The 17010-nt window shown below is 43.8% G+C and overlaps 1 protein-coding gene across 1 annotated transcript in view; it reads right to left on the bottom strand.

Moving 5' to 3' along the window:
• The window catches only part of cd63 (CD63 molecule), a 47273-nt gene that overhangs the window by 10501 nt on the left and 19762 nt on the right, over positions 1-17010 (bottom strand). Inside the window, exon 3 of the mRNA XM_033015753.1 lies at positions 5666-5854. Within this exon, the coding sequence (XP_032871644.1) occupies positions 5666-5854 (189 nt within the window). The remainder of the gene's footprint in view (positions 1-5665; positions 5855-17010) is intronic.

Raw genomic sequence — 17010 nt, 5'->3', positions numbered from 1 at the left:
TTAATATATTTTTAATATATTCATAGATATTATAGATTGATAGATATTCATAGATATTATAGATTGATAGATATTCATAGGTATTATAGATTGATAGATATTCATGGGTATTATAGATTGATAGATATTCATGGGTATTATAGATTGATAAATATTCATGGCTATTATGGATTGATAGATATTCATAGATAATATGGATTGATAGATATTCATAGATAATATGGATTGATAGATATTCATAGATATTATGGATTGATAGATATTCATAGATATTATGGATTGATAGATATTCATAGATATTATGGATTGATAGATATTCATAGATATTATGGATTGATAGATATTCATAGATATTATGGATTGATAGATATTCATACATAATATGGATTGATAGATATTCATAGATAATATGGATTGATAGATATTCATAGATATTATGGATTGATAGATATTCATAGATATTATGGATTGATAGATATTCATAGATATTATGGATTGATAGATATTCATAGATAGATATGCAGTCTGTCCTCAGGTGTTGTCCCTGAAAATTTTAAACATGCAGTAGTACAACCCCTGATTAAAAAACCTGCTCTTGACCCTGCAGTTCTTGGTAATTTCAGGCCTATCTCCAAACTGCCTTTTCTATCAAAAATCCTGGAGAAGATCGTGCACAGTCAATTAATGGCCTTTCTGGAAGAACATAATATTTTAGAAGTTTTCCAATCCGGTTTTAAATCCCTGCACAGCACCGAATCAGCCCTTTTAAGAGTTTTTAATGATATTTTTTTAGCTACTGACCGTGGTGACTGTGTTACCCTTGTGCTTTTAGATTTGACTGCTGCTTTTGACACAGTGGACCATGAAATATTGATCTCACGTTTGAAGCAGTGGGTGGGTATCAGGGGCATAGCACTGGAGTGGTTCAGGTCGTACCTAGCTGATCGAACTTTCTGTGTCAGCCTTGGGGACTCTGTATCCTCCTCTGCTCCTCTCTCGTGTGGGGTCCCACAGGGCTCAGTTCTTGGCCCTCTCCTCTTTTCTCTCTATTTGCTCCCACTTGGTTCCATACTTAGGAAACATGAAATTTCATTCCACTTTTATGCAGACGACAGTCAGATTTATGTGCCTCTTAAAAAGAAGGATGAACACTCTGTCGGACTGTTACTTGAGTGTCTCAACGACATAAAGGCCTGGATGGCTCTGAACCTTTTAAAGTTTAATGATAAAAAGATGGAAGTAATGGTTTTTGGTGGCACCACTGGGGCCCCCCCTGTAGATCTGGGCTCCCTGGCCCAGTATATCAAACCAAGCATCACAAACCTAGGGGTTAAATTGGACCCTGAGCTTAAATTTGACAGTCAGATCAAGGCTGTTGTTAAATCAAGCTTTTTCCATTTGAGGCAGCTGGCCAAAATAAAGCCAATTCTGTCAAGGCAGCACTTTGAGACGGTAATCCACGTCTTTGTTACCACTCGGCTGGATTACTGCAATGCACTGTATGTGGGGGTTAGTGGGTCCTCCATCGCCCGTCTCCAGATGGTACAGAATGCAGCTGTACGTCTTTTAACTGGCACACGTAAACATGAGCACATTTCGCACATTTTAGCCTCACTCCACTGATTGCCTATTCAGTTTAGGATCCATTTTAAAGTTCTTTTATTTGCTTTGAAATCCCTAAATGGTCTTGCCCCGCCCTACCTATCTGAGCTTCTACACCCTTATACACCCGCCCGCTCTCTCAGGTCAGATAATCAGCTGCTCCTGAGTGGGCCTAAAACTAAGCGGAAGCTCAGAGGGGACCGTGCCTTTGCTGTGTCGGCACCCAAATTATGGAACGATCTGCCTCTCCACATTAAACAGGCCTCTTCTCTGTCTGTTTTTAAATCACTTCTTAAAACCCATCTCTTCTCCGTGGCCTTTGATACCCAGTAAGATGTCGACTTTATTTGCTTGGTTTGGTTTCTTATTTTGATTGCTTTGTTGCGTGGTTATTGTTTTTTGCTCATGTTTTATGTCTTTTGATTTATTGTTGTATTTCATATGTGATTTATGCGCCTTATGTGAGCTGTTATGTTATGTTCTGTTATGTTGTCTGTTTATGATGTCTTGTTTGTTCTTCTGTACAGCACTTTGGTCAACATTGGTTGTCTTAAAGTGCTTAACAAATAAAGTTGGATTGGATTGGATAATATGGATTGATAGATATTCATAGATAATATGGATTGATAGATATTCATAGATAATATGGATTGATAGATATTCATAGATATTATGGATTGATAGATATTCATAGATATTATGGATTGATAGATATTCATAGATATTATGGATTGATAGATATTCATACATAATATGGATTGATAGATATTCATAGATAATATGGATTGATAGATATTCATAGATATTATGGATTGATAGATATTCATAGATATTATGGATTGATAGATATTCATAGATATTATGGATTGATAGATATTCATAGATAGATATGCAGTCTGTCCTCAGGTGTTGTCCCTGAAAATTTTAAACATGCAGTAGTACAACCCCTGATTAAAAAACCTGCTCTTGACCCTGCAGTTCTTGGTAATTTCAGGCCTATCTCCAAACTGCCTTTTCTATCAAAAATCCTGGAGAAGATCGTGCACAGTCAATTAATGGCCTTTCTGGAAGAACATAATATTTTAGAAGTTTTCCAATCCGGTTTTAAATCCCTGCACAGCACCGAATCAGCCCTTTTAAGAGCTTTTAATGATTTTTTTTAGCTACTGACCGTGGTGACTGTGTTACCCTTGTGCTTTTAGATTTGACTGCTGCTTTTGACACAGTGGACCATGAAATATTGATCTCATGTTTGAAGCAGTGGGTGGGTATCAGGGGCATAGCACTGGAGTGGTTCAGGTCGTACCTGGCTGATCGAACTTTCTGTGTCAGCCTTGGGGACTCTGTATCCTCCTCTGCTCCTCTCTCGTGTGGGGTCCCACAGGGCTCAGTTCTTGGCCCTCTCCTCTTTTCTCTCTATTTGCTCCCACTTGGTTCCATACTTAGGAAACATGAAATTTCATTCCACTTTTATGCAGACGACAGTCAGATTTATGTGCCTCTTAAAAAGAAGGATGAACACTCTGTCGGACTGTTACTTGAGTGTCTCAACGACATAAAGGCCTGGATGGCTCTGAACCTTTTAAAATTTAATGATAAAAAGATGGAAGTAATGGTTTTTGGTGGCACCACTGGGGCCCCCCCTGTAGATCTGGGCTCCCTGGCCCAGTATATCAAACCAAGCATCACAAACCTAGGGGTTAAATTGGACCCTGAGCTTAAATTTGACAGTCAGATCAAGGCTGTTGTTAAATCAAGCTTTTTCCATTTGAGGCAGCTGGCCAAAATAAAGCCAATTCTGTCAAGGCAGCACTTTGAGACGGTAATCCACGTCTTTGTTACCACTCGGCTGGATTACTGCAATGCACTGTATGTGGGGGTTAGTGGGTCCTCCATCGCCCGTCTCCAGATGGTACAGAATGCAGCTGTACGTCTTTTAACTGGCACACGTAAACATGAGCACATTTCGCACATTTTAGCCTCACTCCACTGATTGCCTATTCAGTTTAGGATCCATTTTAAAGTTCTTTTATTTGCTTTGAAATCCCTAAATGGTCTTGCCCCGCCCTACCTATCTGAGCTTCTACACCCTTATACACCCGCCCGCTCTCTCAGGTCAGATAATCAGCTGCTCCTGAGTGGGCCTAAAACTAAGCGGAAGCTCAGAGGGGACCGTGCCTTTGCTGTGTCGGCACCCAAATTATGGAACGATCTGCCTCTCCACATTAAACAGGCCTCTTCTCTGTCTGTTTTTAAATCACTTCTTAAAACCCATCTCTTCTCCGTGGCCTTTGAGACCCAGTAAGATGTCGACTTTATTTGCTTGGTTTGGTTTCTTATTTTGATTGCTTTGTTGCGTGGTTATTGTTTTTTGCTCATGTTTTATGTCTTTTGATTTATTGTTGTATTTCATATGTGATTTATGCGCCTTATGTGAGCTGTTATGTTATGTTCTGTTATGTTGTCTGTTTATGATGTCTTGTTTGTTCTTCTGTACAGCACTTTGGTCAACATTGGTTGTCTTAAAGTGCTTAACAAATAAAGTTGGATTGGATTGGATAATATGGATTGATAGATATTCATAGATAATATGGATTGATAGATATTCATAGATAATATGGATTGATAGATATTCATAGATAATATGGATTGATAGATATTCATAGATAATATGGATTGATAGATATTCATAGATAATATGGATTGATAGATATTCATAGATAATATGGATTGATAGATATTCATAGATAATATGGATTGATAGATATTCATAGATAATATGGATTGATAGATATTCATAGATAATATGGATTGATAGATATTCATAGATAATATGGATTGATAGATATTCATAGATAATATGGATTGATAGATATTCATAGATAATATGGATTGATAGATATTCATAGATAATATGGATTGATAGATATTCATAGATAATATGGATTGATAGATATTCATAGATAATATGGATTGATAGATATTCATAGATAATATGGATTGATAGATATTCATAGATAATATGGATTGATAGATATTCATAGATAATATGGATTGATAGATATTCATAGATAATATGGATTGATAGATATTCATAGATAATATGGATTGATAGATATTCATAGATAATATGGATTGATAGATATTCATAGATAATATGGATTGATAGATATTCATAGATAATATGGATTGATAGATATTCATAGATAATATGGATTGATAGATATTCATAGATAATATGGATTGATAGATATTCATAGATAATATGGATTGATAGATATTCATAGATAATATGGATTGATAGATATTCATAGATAATATGGATTGATAGATATTCATAGATAATATGGATTGATAGATATTCATAGATAATATGGATTGATAGATATTCATAGATAATATGGATTGATAGATATTCATAGATAATATGGATTGATAGATATTCATAGATAATATGGATTGATAGATATTCATAGATAATATGGATTGATAGATATTCATAGATAATATGGATTGATAGATATTCATAGATAATATGGATTGATAGATATTCATAGATAATATGGATTGATAGATATTCATAGATAATATGGATTGATAGATATTCATAGATAATATGGATTGATAGATATTCATAGATAATATGGATTGATAGATATTCATAGATAATATGGATTGATAGATATTCATAGATAATATGGATTGATAGATATTCATAGATAATATGGATTGATAGATATTCATAGATAATATGGATTGATAGATATTCATAGATAATATGGATTGATAGATATTCATAGATAATATGGATTGATAGATATTCATAGATAATATGGATTGATAGATATTCATAGATAATATGGATTGATAGATATTCATAGATAATATGGATTGATAGATATTCATAGATAATATGGATTGATAGATAATCATAGATTGATAGATATTCATAGATGATATAGATTGATAGATATTCATAGATGATATAGATTGATAAATGTTCATAGGTGATATAGATTGATAGATGTTCATAGGTGATATAGATTGATAGATGGTCTCTTACTGTGGTCACCATGCAGTAATTCTCATTCCAGGCACCGCAGCAACCAAAGAAGGCAACAAAGTTGATGATCACGCCAACGACAATGATGACGATGGGAGCTCCCGAGGCAGCAACACTGGTGATGTGTAGCGTGCCATTCACCTTGGTCTGGACCAGAATCCCAACCACAATGAGTGCAATACCCGAGATCTGGAATGAGAGGAGAGAAAGAGAGAGTTAATATGAATTTGCAGGAGGGGTTTGAAGCGAAAAATGCAAACATATTAGCAATGTACGACCTGCATTTGTCTCATATCTCACTAAACCTTTCCTATCTCTGTATCTGTCCAAATGTCCTTTAAACATTGAAATTAGACTCACCACTAACAGTTCCCCTGGCAGCTTGTACAATACGCCTACAACCTTCTGGGGTAAAATCTTGCTCTTCAAGTCCCCTTTTAACTATTTTCCCCTCTTGCTATAAACTTGCTTTACTACTTGAACCGGAGGTACACAAAATTGCTGGGGAAACTCAGCGGGTGCAGCAGCATCTATGGAGCGAAGGAAATAGGCGACGTTTCGGGCCGAAACCCTTCTTCAGACCAACCTCCTCTCTTAGAAACATAGAAATTAGGTGCAGGAGTAGGCCATTCGGCCCTTCGAGCCTGCACCGCCATTCAATATGATCATGGCTGATCATCCAACTCAGTATCCCGTACCTGCCTTCTCTCCATACCCTCTGATCCCCTTAGCCACAAGGGCCACATCTAACTCCCTCTTAAATATAGCCAATGAACTGGCCTCGACTACCCTCTGTGGCAGGGAGTTCCAGAGATTCACCACTCTCTGTGTGAAAAAAGTTCTTCTCATCTCGGTTTTAAAGGATTTCCCCCTTATCCTTAAGCTGTGACCCCTTGTCCTGGACTTCCCCAACATCGGGAGCAATCTTCCTGCATCTAGCCTGTCCAACCCCTTAAGAATTTTGTAAGTTTCTATAAGATCCCCTCTCAATCTCCTAAATTCTAGAGAGTATAAACCAAGTCTATCCAGTCTTACTACTTGAACCTGCAGCTTTAAACTGCATAAGCCAGGGCACTGTGTGAATCACCTCCACCCCATAGTGGACATTGGACTTTGTCTCAGGAACTGTTGCACTACAATGCCGAGAACTATATTCTGCACTCTGCATTTTCTTCTTTGCTCCATCCATTGTACAAGACGAGTTTTGACATCATTGTACGTGTAGTATATATTTTAAATCTATTTGGATGGCATGAAACCCATCGGTGCGCTTGGTAAAATACTGAGCATTTCAATAACGATTTCAATAACCTCTAACGTCAGGCAGAGCAGCAATCGGGTTGCTACCTCACAGCGCCAGAGACCTAGATTTTTACAGCCATAAAAACCTTAGTTCCAGAGACCCGGGTTCGATCCTGACTACGGGTGCTGTCTGGACAGCGTTTGCACGTTCTCCCCATGGGCTTTCTCCGGGTGCTCCGGTTTCCTCCCACACTCCAAAGACTCGCAGGTCTGTAAGTTAATTGGCTTCTGGAAATTATAAATTGTTGCTAGTGTGTAGGATAGTGTTAGTGCGCGGGGTGATCACTGGCTGGCATGGACTCAGTGGGCCAAATGGCCTGTTTCCACGCTGCATCAATAAAATCTAAAGCTACCCCTCAGCCTCGTTCACTCCAGGGAAAAGTCATAGCTTTAACTCGCAACTCAAACCTTCCAGGCCCAGCAAGGGACTCGACCCAAAACTTCACCTATTCATTCTCTCCAGAGATGCTGCCTGCCCCGTGGAGTTACTCCAGCACTTTGTGTCTATCCCCAGCAACACCCTCGTTAAACTGTTCGGCATCCTCTCCAGCTTCACACGGTGCGCTCGATGTTCAGAAAGAACCGAGGCGCACTTGTAAACAAATCACTGAACGCCAACGTAGCTGCAACAAACAATCAGGATGACAAACGTTGTGTGTCGGCCTGAAAGGATTTGAGTGCAGGAGTGAAAATGTCTCACTGCAACAGCACTGCGACTGCACCTGAAATATGTTTGCAGGTCTGGTGTCTTTCCCAAAAACAATGCTACATATCAGTTTGAAGAAGGGTCATGACACACAATATTAACTGTCATTTTCCCTCCACAGAGTCTGCCAGTCTTGCAGAGCTCCTTTAGCATTTAGTTTTGGCTAATTACTTGCATTAGTGCAAGTGCGCAAAGCTTGGCTTCCGGATACGACTAACCCGGGGAAGACTAACCACAAGCTTGACGATGGAGGCTAAATGGCTCAGCCCTGCTCAGAGTTTAGTTGTCTATACTGCACAGAAACAGGCCCTTCGGCCCACCAAGTCGGCACTGACCAGCGATCGCCCCATACACTAGCACTGTCCTCCACACTAGAGGTCATTTACAATCATGACCAAAGCTAATTAACTTACAAACCCGCACGTCTTTTGAGTGTGGGAGGAAACCAGAGTACCCGGAGAAAACCCACACGGTCACGGGGAGATGGTACAAACTATGTACAGACGGAATGCGAAGAGTAAATAGAGAGATAAATGCAGAATAGGCGCAAAATGGGTGTTTGATGGCCAACACTGGACTTCAAAACCATGCCCCGTGTCACCCCTAATTACCCACTAACTGGACACAAAGAACAAAACAATACCACAAGCAGAGTTGCCAGTCCCCCCAGCAACAGAGAAGTGATGAAGCAAGTATAATCAAGGAAGTCGTATACACACACGGCAATCCCAGCACATTACACCCTGGATGTCTGGGAAACCCACTGAAGCAGACAGCACGACTCAATTAGATCACGCAGAGCTTTACTTCAGCGCCACTTTCCAACACTAACCCCCGATTTCCGAAAATGAATCGTAATAATGGCAGCACAGTGGCAGCTGGTCGCGTTGCTGCCTCACGGCGTCGGGAGACCCAGGACCGACCCCGACTTCGGAGTTTGCACGTTCTCCCTGTGAACGCTGGGGTTTTATCTCCGAGTGCTCCATTTTCCTCCCACTCCCCAAAGACGTGCGGGTTTGTAGGTTAATTGATCTCGAAAGGGTGCAGGGAGTGGATGGGACAGTGGGATACTGGAGGACTAGTGTGAACAGGTGATCGATGGTCGGCATGGGCTCGGTGGGCCGAAGGGCCTGTTTCCATGCTGTATATCCAAGCCAATGTAAAACTACATACAAAGGAAAAAGGGGTCTAAATTACCAGAGGCAGCTTGCTTCTGGTAATCACAGCTTAAGGATAAAGGGGAAATCCTTTAGGACCAAGATGAGAAAAACATTTTTTTTCCACACGGAGAGTGGTGAATCTCTGGAACTCTCTGCCACAGAAGGTAGTTGAGGCCACAGTTCATTGGCTATATTTAAGAGGGAGTTAGATGTGGCCCTTGTGGCTAAAGGGATCAGGGGGTATGGAGAGAAGGCAGGTACGGGATACTGAGTTGTATGATCAGCCATGATCACATTGAATGGCGAATGGTGCAGGCTCGAAGGGCCGAATGGCCTCTACTTCTGCACCTAATTTCTATGTTTCCATTCTGGGATGTCAAGGGAAACTGAAACTTGCAAGAGATTGGACAACTTCTCGGGAGGTAAAAAAAGGGAGCCTCTCGGGCTAGCATAGATGGCCTCCTCGGCATCACAAGAACATTAAGAGAACCAGGACCCGTTTCCTGAATAACTATCAGACTGAAGTAATAATGTTCTAGTGCCAACATGGAAGCTAGCTCATGCCTGCCAAACTTGCTGCTCAAAATAGAGGGCAGGAAAATGTTTACAGAGGTTACTGACAAATTCCCAGACATTTGTTAGGAGTTTGCTCGCCAATGTTAAAATACTATTAGGCCGCTTCAGAAATTGGCTGAGCAACACACACACACACGGGATAACGGACAAGTACTGAGAGTTGCCAAGACACCCAGACCTTCAATGGAAGCACTCACAATGTTACACAAGTCTAGCAATGTTAAAACAGGCAGACAGCATTGCAAGTGCATTTAGCACTGTCTCCTCCCCCAAAGCATGGAGTTCCCAATGTGCATGAAGAAACTGCAGATGCTGGTTTAAACCAAAGATAGACAAACTCAGCGGGGCAGGCAGCCTCTCTGGAGAGAAAGAATGGGTGATGCTTTGGGTCCAGAGCATCTCTCCAGAGCATCTCTCCAGACTTTATCATGGTTACTTTTTTTGCATATCTTTCATTCATTGTTCTTTATCTCTCTACATCATCGTCTATATCTCTCGTTTCCCTTTTCCATAACTAGTCTGAAGAAGGGTCGTGACCGGAAACGTCACCCATTCCTTCTCTCCAGAGATGCTGCCTGTCCCGCTGAGTTACTCCAACGTGTTGTGTCTACCCAAGGAGTTTCCAATCCAGGAATGCCATGGCTTATTGTGGCTGCCGTGAAGAGAGAGTGGACGCTGGCGCGCTTTGGCTGCCGCTGCTCTCTCTTCACACTGTGTTTTTGATTTTCTGTTTTTGGATTGAATTCTGTTTTTAATTTGTGTCTCTGTGATGTCTTTTTTACCTGTTCTATTCCGATTATATGTTTTTATTCCGATTACTATATAAGGTGTCCTTGAGATGTCTGAAAGGCGCCCATTAAATAAAATTTATTATTATTATTATTGTTAATTAGTTCCCCACCATTTTCCCCCACACAAGTTGTGTTTGTTTTTGGTTGGGAAGCCAAGATGCGAGTTATTGAAGGCTTCAGGGCCGCCCAGACACCGGTTAACATTGGTCCAACTTTGGTCAATTGTACCCATTGGGCAAAGGCCATCGCCATCTGCCACCCTGCACTGCTGTGTGAAGACTGCACACAGAGGGGTTGGCAGTGGTGGTCTCAGGGTCAGAGGTCAGGGCAGGGGGGGGGGGGGGGGGGGGGGGAAGAAGGGGCAGAATTTAGAGCAGAAGGCCAGAGCTTTCACACTGGAGGTTTGTGTGAGCTGCGGGACAAAGCAGAGGAAGAACAGAAAGATGCTTCAGTTTTTTTAAAAAGCAAATATTTTATAAGTACATTAAAATGCTGGAGAAACTCAGCGGGTGCAGCAGCATCTATGGAGCGAAGGAAATAGGCAACGTTTCGGGACGAAACCCTTCTTCAGACCCGAAATCCTGAAGGAAATAGGCAACGTTACCTATTTCCTTCGCTCCATAGATGCTGCTGCACCCGCTGAGTTTCTCCAGCATTTTTGTGTACCTTCGATTTTCCAGCATCTGCAGTTCCTTCTTAAATATTTTAGAAGTGCCTGGATTGAAAGAGGGAACCCATTTCCTCGGAAGGCCATGTGGGCTGTGGAGTGCGTTCAGTAGAGTAGGAGATTCCCCTCATCACAGTATTAGAGTCCCACTTGTGGATACAACACAAATCCATGCAGTAATAATAATAATAATAATGGATGGGATTTATATAGCGCCTTTCTAGTACTCAAGGCGCTTTACATAGCATTATTCATTCACTCCTCAGTCACACTCGGTGGTGGTAAGCTACTTCTGTAGCCACAGCTGCCCTGGGGCAGACTGACGGAAGCGTGGCTGCCAATCTGCGCCTACGGCCCCTCCGACCACCACCAATCACTCGCACACATTCACACACAGGCAAAGGTGGGTGAAGTGTCTTGCCCAAGGACACAACGACAGTATGCACGCCAAGCGGGATTCGAACCGGCTACCTTCCGGTTGCCAGCCGAACACTTAGCCCATTGTGCCATCTGTCGTCCCCAAATGTACTGTACTGTATTGTGCTGCCAAAGGGGCTGTGTTGCAGACAAGATGCGAACCAGAGCTTCCAACTACTGCGTCCAGGTGCTGGGAATAGCTCACTGAAGTACATACCATAAGCAGAGCGCGTTTGCCACTGGCTGGTGTTGACCCCTCCAAATCCAGGCACGATCGTGGCATTTAAGCGGCCTTTGGATAGCCACTGTGCAGAGGCCGATGGTATAACCCACGGCACCAGGGCCAAAGCAATCATTTTGCATTTCAATGATATCAGCTCTTGAGCAATGTCAGCCACACACACAAGATTGTCGAGAGCAGATGTGCATTTCTGCACAGCTGCCAGCACACCGAGACAGGAATGTAGCAAAGACATTCCCTTGCAAATTAGGACCACGTCTGTGTTTCGCAACTGTCGGCGCGCTCTCCCAGCGAGGAATCAGTCCGTGTACAATTTCAACCAAGCTGCACTCCTTAGTGAGAGGAACAGTACCGAACAGAGAAGCTTCAGATCATTTGCAATGGAAAAAGCATCCGGACGAAGAGGACATGACGCTCTTCCCTGCCCGATGGATGGAGTAGTGAGATGGCAAAGCTCCTCACACCAGCAGCAAGACAGCTAGTCCTAAAGTGCAGATAGACAAAAAGCTGGAGTGACTCAGCGGGACAGGCAGCATCTCTGGATAGAAGGAATGGGTGACGTTTCGGGTCAAGACCCTTCTTCAGACTGGCTAGGGACAAGGGAAATGAAAGATATAGATGTGGAGAGATAAACAACAATGACTGAAACATATGCAAAAAAGTAACTATGATAAAGACAATAGGCCATTGTTAGCTGTTTGTTGGGTGAAAACAAGAAGCTGGTGTGACTTGGGTGAGGGAGGGATGGGGAGGGATGGAGAGAGAGAGAGAGAGAGAGAGAGAGAGAGAGGAAGTAGACAAAAGTGCTGGAGAAACTCAGCGGGTGCAGCAGCATCTAAGGAGCGAAGGAAATGGGCAACGTTTCAGGCCGAAACCCTTCTTCAGACTGAGGTTAGGAAGTGCCTGAAATGGGAGAAATCAAGTTCATACCACAGGGATGTTAGCTGCCCAAGTGAAACACGCGATGCTGTTCCTCCAATTTGCGTGCTGAAGTGCACACCTTGTCTTCAGTTGGACTTCCCTTTTGTAACAACTAATGGAAGGACAGAAATGCCACAAAGCGGGGAAGAGGAACACTGGTGTTGGCAGAGGACCAACTCGAGCCAACCGAGATGGCATTTCCCCATTTAGCATGGCACAGCGCACAAACTCCTGACTGTTCTTGCTCCAAAACTGGAGATTGCCGGAGGCAAAACACGTGTTAACTGCCACAAGACCATCCTTTGGGACTGGTGCTACTTAATAGAAGTGTCATGACTGGCAGCTCAACATCAGCAAAACCCACGCTGCAGAACGAGGCATTTCCCCAAAGTAAAAACCCTTTGCTGCACTTGTGAATGTAGGATTCATTTAGGGAATTGGTCACCGGAAGATCCAGGAAAACACCTTGGAAACTTGAGAAACAGGCACCCATTTCCCCAGCTAATAAAAAAAAGTTCCTAATTACTCATTATACAACAAAAACCTATTTGTGCTTCCATGAATCTGTTTCCACAACCTCACCCAGAGAGTCTGTTGTGTAGAAGATAGACACAAAATGCTGGAGTAACTCAGGCAGGGAGCATCTCTGGAGAGAAGGAATGGGTCGAGACCCTTCTTCAGACATAGGTTCACAAAATTGCTGGGGAAACTCAGCGGGTGCAGCAGCATCTATGGAGCGAAGGAAATGGGGGACGTTTCGGGCCGAAACCCTTCTTCAGACTGATGGGGGGTGGGGGGGGGGGGGGGGAGAAAGAAGGAAAAGGGGAGGAGGAGGAGGAGGAGCCCGAGGGCGGGCGGATGGGAGGGTGGGAGGAGACAGCTAGAGGGTTAAGGAAGGGGAGGAGACAGCAAGGGCTAGCAAAATTGGGAGAATTCAATGGGCGGTTGCAACGGAAAGTGCCTGGGGAGGGGGTGGTGCGGGAGGGAAGGGAAGGGAAGAATTGACGAGGGAGTTCCCTTCCCTCCCGCACCACCCCCTCTCCGGGCACTTTCCGTTGCAACCGCAAGAAATGCAACACCTGTCCCTTTACCTCCCCCCTCGACTCCATTCAAGGACCCAAGCAGTCGTTCCAGGTGCGACAAAGGTTCACCTGTATCTCCTCCAACCTCATCTACTGCATCCGCTGCTCTAGATGTCAGCTGATTTACATCGGGGAGACCAAGCGTAGGTTGGGCGATCGTTTCGCCGAACACCTCCGCTCAGTCCGCAATAACCTACCTGAACTCCCGGTGGCTCAGCACTTCAACTCCCCCTCCCATTCCCAATCCGACCTCTCTGTCCTGGGTCTCCTCCATTGCCAGAGTGAGCAACAGCGGAAATTGGAGGAACAGCACCTCATATTCCGTCTGGGGACCTTGCGTCCGTATGGCATTAACATTGAATTCTCCCAATTTTGCTAGCCCTTGCTGTCTCCTCCCCTTCCTTAACCCTCTAGCTGTCTCCTCCCACCCTCCCACCCGCCCGCCCTCGGGCTCCTCCTCCCCTTTTCCTTCTTTCTCCCCCCCCCCCCCCCCCACCCCCCATCAGTCTGAAGAAGGGTTTCGGCCCGAAACGTCGCCTATTTCCTTCGCTCCATAGATGCTGCTGCACCCGCTGAGTTTCCCCAGCAATTTTGTGTACCTTCGATATTCCAGCATCTGCAGTTCCCTTTTGAACATTCAGACATAGGTTGTTAGGTTGTTTTCTCACCAATGTTGTCCTCTCTTGTTAGCTCCTTTTGTTTTCAATTCACTGGCGTCAGAAGAACAAATCAGCCATTCACCCCACTTCAATGAGGCAACAGCACACACACACACAACTGTTGTGTTCCAAGAAATTGGCTCTCAATACAATGGTTAAACAAAACCACCAACAAGCATCCCATTGATTGGAGAGCGGGTGAACGAGCGACAGACAATGCACAAGGTATTGAAATGGAGCCATCGCTTTTCCTTGCAGAGAGTCTCGTGTTGTCAACGTCCGCAAATCAAATAAAGCATCTTGAAAATGGTCCAGGCACACCAAACGAGAAACAAATTAAATACGTTATGACAAATTATTTGGAAGGAGGAATGACAAACAGCACTTGAAAAATGCATGCCTAATCCATCCAAAGAAACTAAAAATATCCACTCTGCATTAAACATGCTCCATCACTCCTCCTCCCCCTTTTCGCCAAAGCTTTGCCTGTTAACAAAATGTGTAGGAAGGAACTGCAGACGCTGGTTTAAATAGAGGATAGACACAAAATGCTGGAGCAACTTCAGACTGATGACGTTTCGGATCGAGACCCTTCGTCAGTCTGAAGAAGGATCTCGACGTGAAACGTCACCAATTCCTTCTCTCCAGAGATGCTGCCTATCCCACTGAGTTACTCCAGCACTTTGTGTCTATCTTCTCCTGTTAACCATTCTTATTACAGAACCATGTACAAGATGGCACCAGAGTTTGATGACACTTTGTGCTAATCTATGAGGAAAATCGACCATCTGATACAATGGCAGTACTCTTAAATCACCGACTTATTAATAATAATAATGGATGGGATTTATATAGCGCCTTTCTAATACTCAAGGCGCTTTACATCGCATTATTCATTCACTCCTCAGTCACACTCGGTGGTGGTAAGCTACTTCTGTAGCCACAGCTGCCCTGGGGCAGACTGACGGAAGCGTGGCTGCCAATCTGCGCCTACGGCCCCTCCGACCACCACCAATCACTCACACACATTCACACACAGGCAAAGGTGGGTGAAGTGTCTTGCCCAAGGACACAACGACAGTATGCACTCCAAGCGGGATTCGAACCGGCTACCTTCCGGTTGCCAGCCGAACACTTATTGTGCTCTGGTTTGGTTTGATGTATGTCTCGTATTATCTGTTTGATTGGATAGCATGCAAAACAAATCTTTAGGCTCACTACATGTGACAATAAACCCAAACCAGACCACCGCTAAGTCTTCCTGCCATGTTCCTCAGTTGTTGCAAGCCCCAAGGTCACTGTCCACAAATCTACAAATAAATTTAGAAATCCAATTTGAACCAGAGGAAATTCAACAATTCCACTGCATATGGAATGCATAGGGTGATACAGTGTGGAAAACAGGCCCTTCGGCCCTACTTGCCCACACCGTCAAACATGTCCCAGCTACACTAGTCCCACCTGCCCGCATTTGACCCATATCCCAAAAACGGCGCGATCTAGCTGAGGCCTCGCGTACACGGGGACTACGCTCGAGCATGAGGGAGAGTTACAAAGACCTCCTAGGACCTCGTGTCGACCATGCTGCGAGTAGGAGTCGAGGGCAAACTCGCCAGAACTCGCGGATTAGGTCGCCCAAGTGGGGCAGCCCTTAAGTGCATCTATTCCTCTCATGATTTTATACACCTGCACAAGATCACCCCTCATCCTCCTGTGCTCCAAGGAATAGAGTCCATGCCGACACAACCTCCACCGATGTGAACATGCCACTGCTTTTCACTGTGCCTCTGTACACATGATAATAAGCTAAACTGAAATGCAAAAGTGCTTCCCAATTTCCCACTACGGAGAGCAGGCGGGAGGTTTTAGATTCAACATGGATGCCAGTGTACAGGGATAACCCTAGAGGGAATAAGCAATGGTCAATGAACTACTGAAGAAGCATTTATAAAAAAAAAAATTAAAAAAATTAAAATAAATTTTTTTTTTTTTAAACTGCCTCTCCTGCTCCCCTTTTTAAAGATCCTGTGACCTGCTCACATCCCACCATCCACAAACAACCATGTTTCGAATCAAGGCTCCAGAGAGTGTTGTGAAGCATGTCGGGGCAGACCATGGGCTGAACTGCCATATTTCAAGTGCTTGGACATTCAATATACATTCATGCCAAGAAAAGTACCCCAAGGGAAAGGAAATTCAAAATGCAACAACTTCCTCCAGTTTTTCTTCCCCCTCCGCGCCCCTGAAATTCAGTCGGGCCTCGGTGACGCGAGCCACGGGAGAAAACCAACTGCTCAAATACAGCAGTGATGGTGAGAGAACGACAGAGTTGGAGGCAGACGTTGACTTGGGAGCAGGTTGCCGTTTGGTCCCCTGATCCTTCTTCAGTCAGTCCGATCCAATGACCAGACCCCACCAAGCAAATAGCACCTGCAATGGCCAATTCAAACATCCCCCACAGCCTTGCCAGTTCTTTCTCACCTCATGTGGAAAGTCAAAGCCCCTTCTTAAGTGGTTGGACAGGCTAGATGCAGGAAGATTATTCCCGATGTTGGGGAAGTCCAGAACAAGGGGTCACAGTTTAAGGATAAGGGGGAAGTCTTTTAGGACCGAGATGAGAAAAACATTTTTCACACAGAGAGTGGTGAATCTGTGGAATTCTCTGCCACAGAAGGTAGTCGAGGCCAGTTCATTGGGAGTTAGATGTGGCCCTTGTGGCTAAAGGGATCAGGGGGTATGGAGAGAAGGCAGGGATGGGATACCGAGTTGGATGATCAGCCATGATCATATCGAATGGCAGTGCAGGCTCGAAGGGCCAAATGG

Source organism: Amblyraja radiata, chromosome 46 (assembly GCF_010909765.2).
Source record: "Amblyraja radiata isolate CabotCenter1 chromosome 46, sAmbRad1.1.pri, whole genome shotgun sequence".
Classification (NCBI taxonomy): Eukaryota; Metazoa; Chordata; class Chondrichthyes; order Rajiformes; family Rajidae; genus Amblyraja; species Amblyraja radiata.
This window is presented reverse-complemented; position numbering and strand designations above follow the sequence as displayed.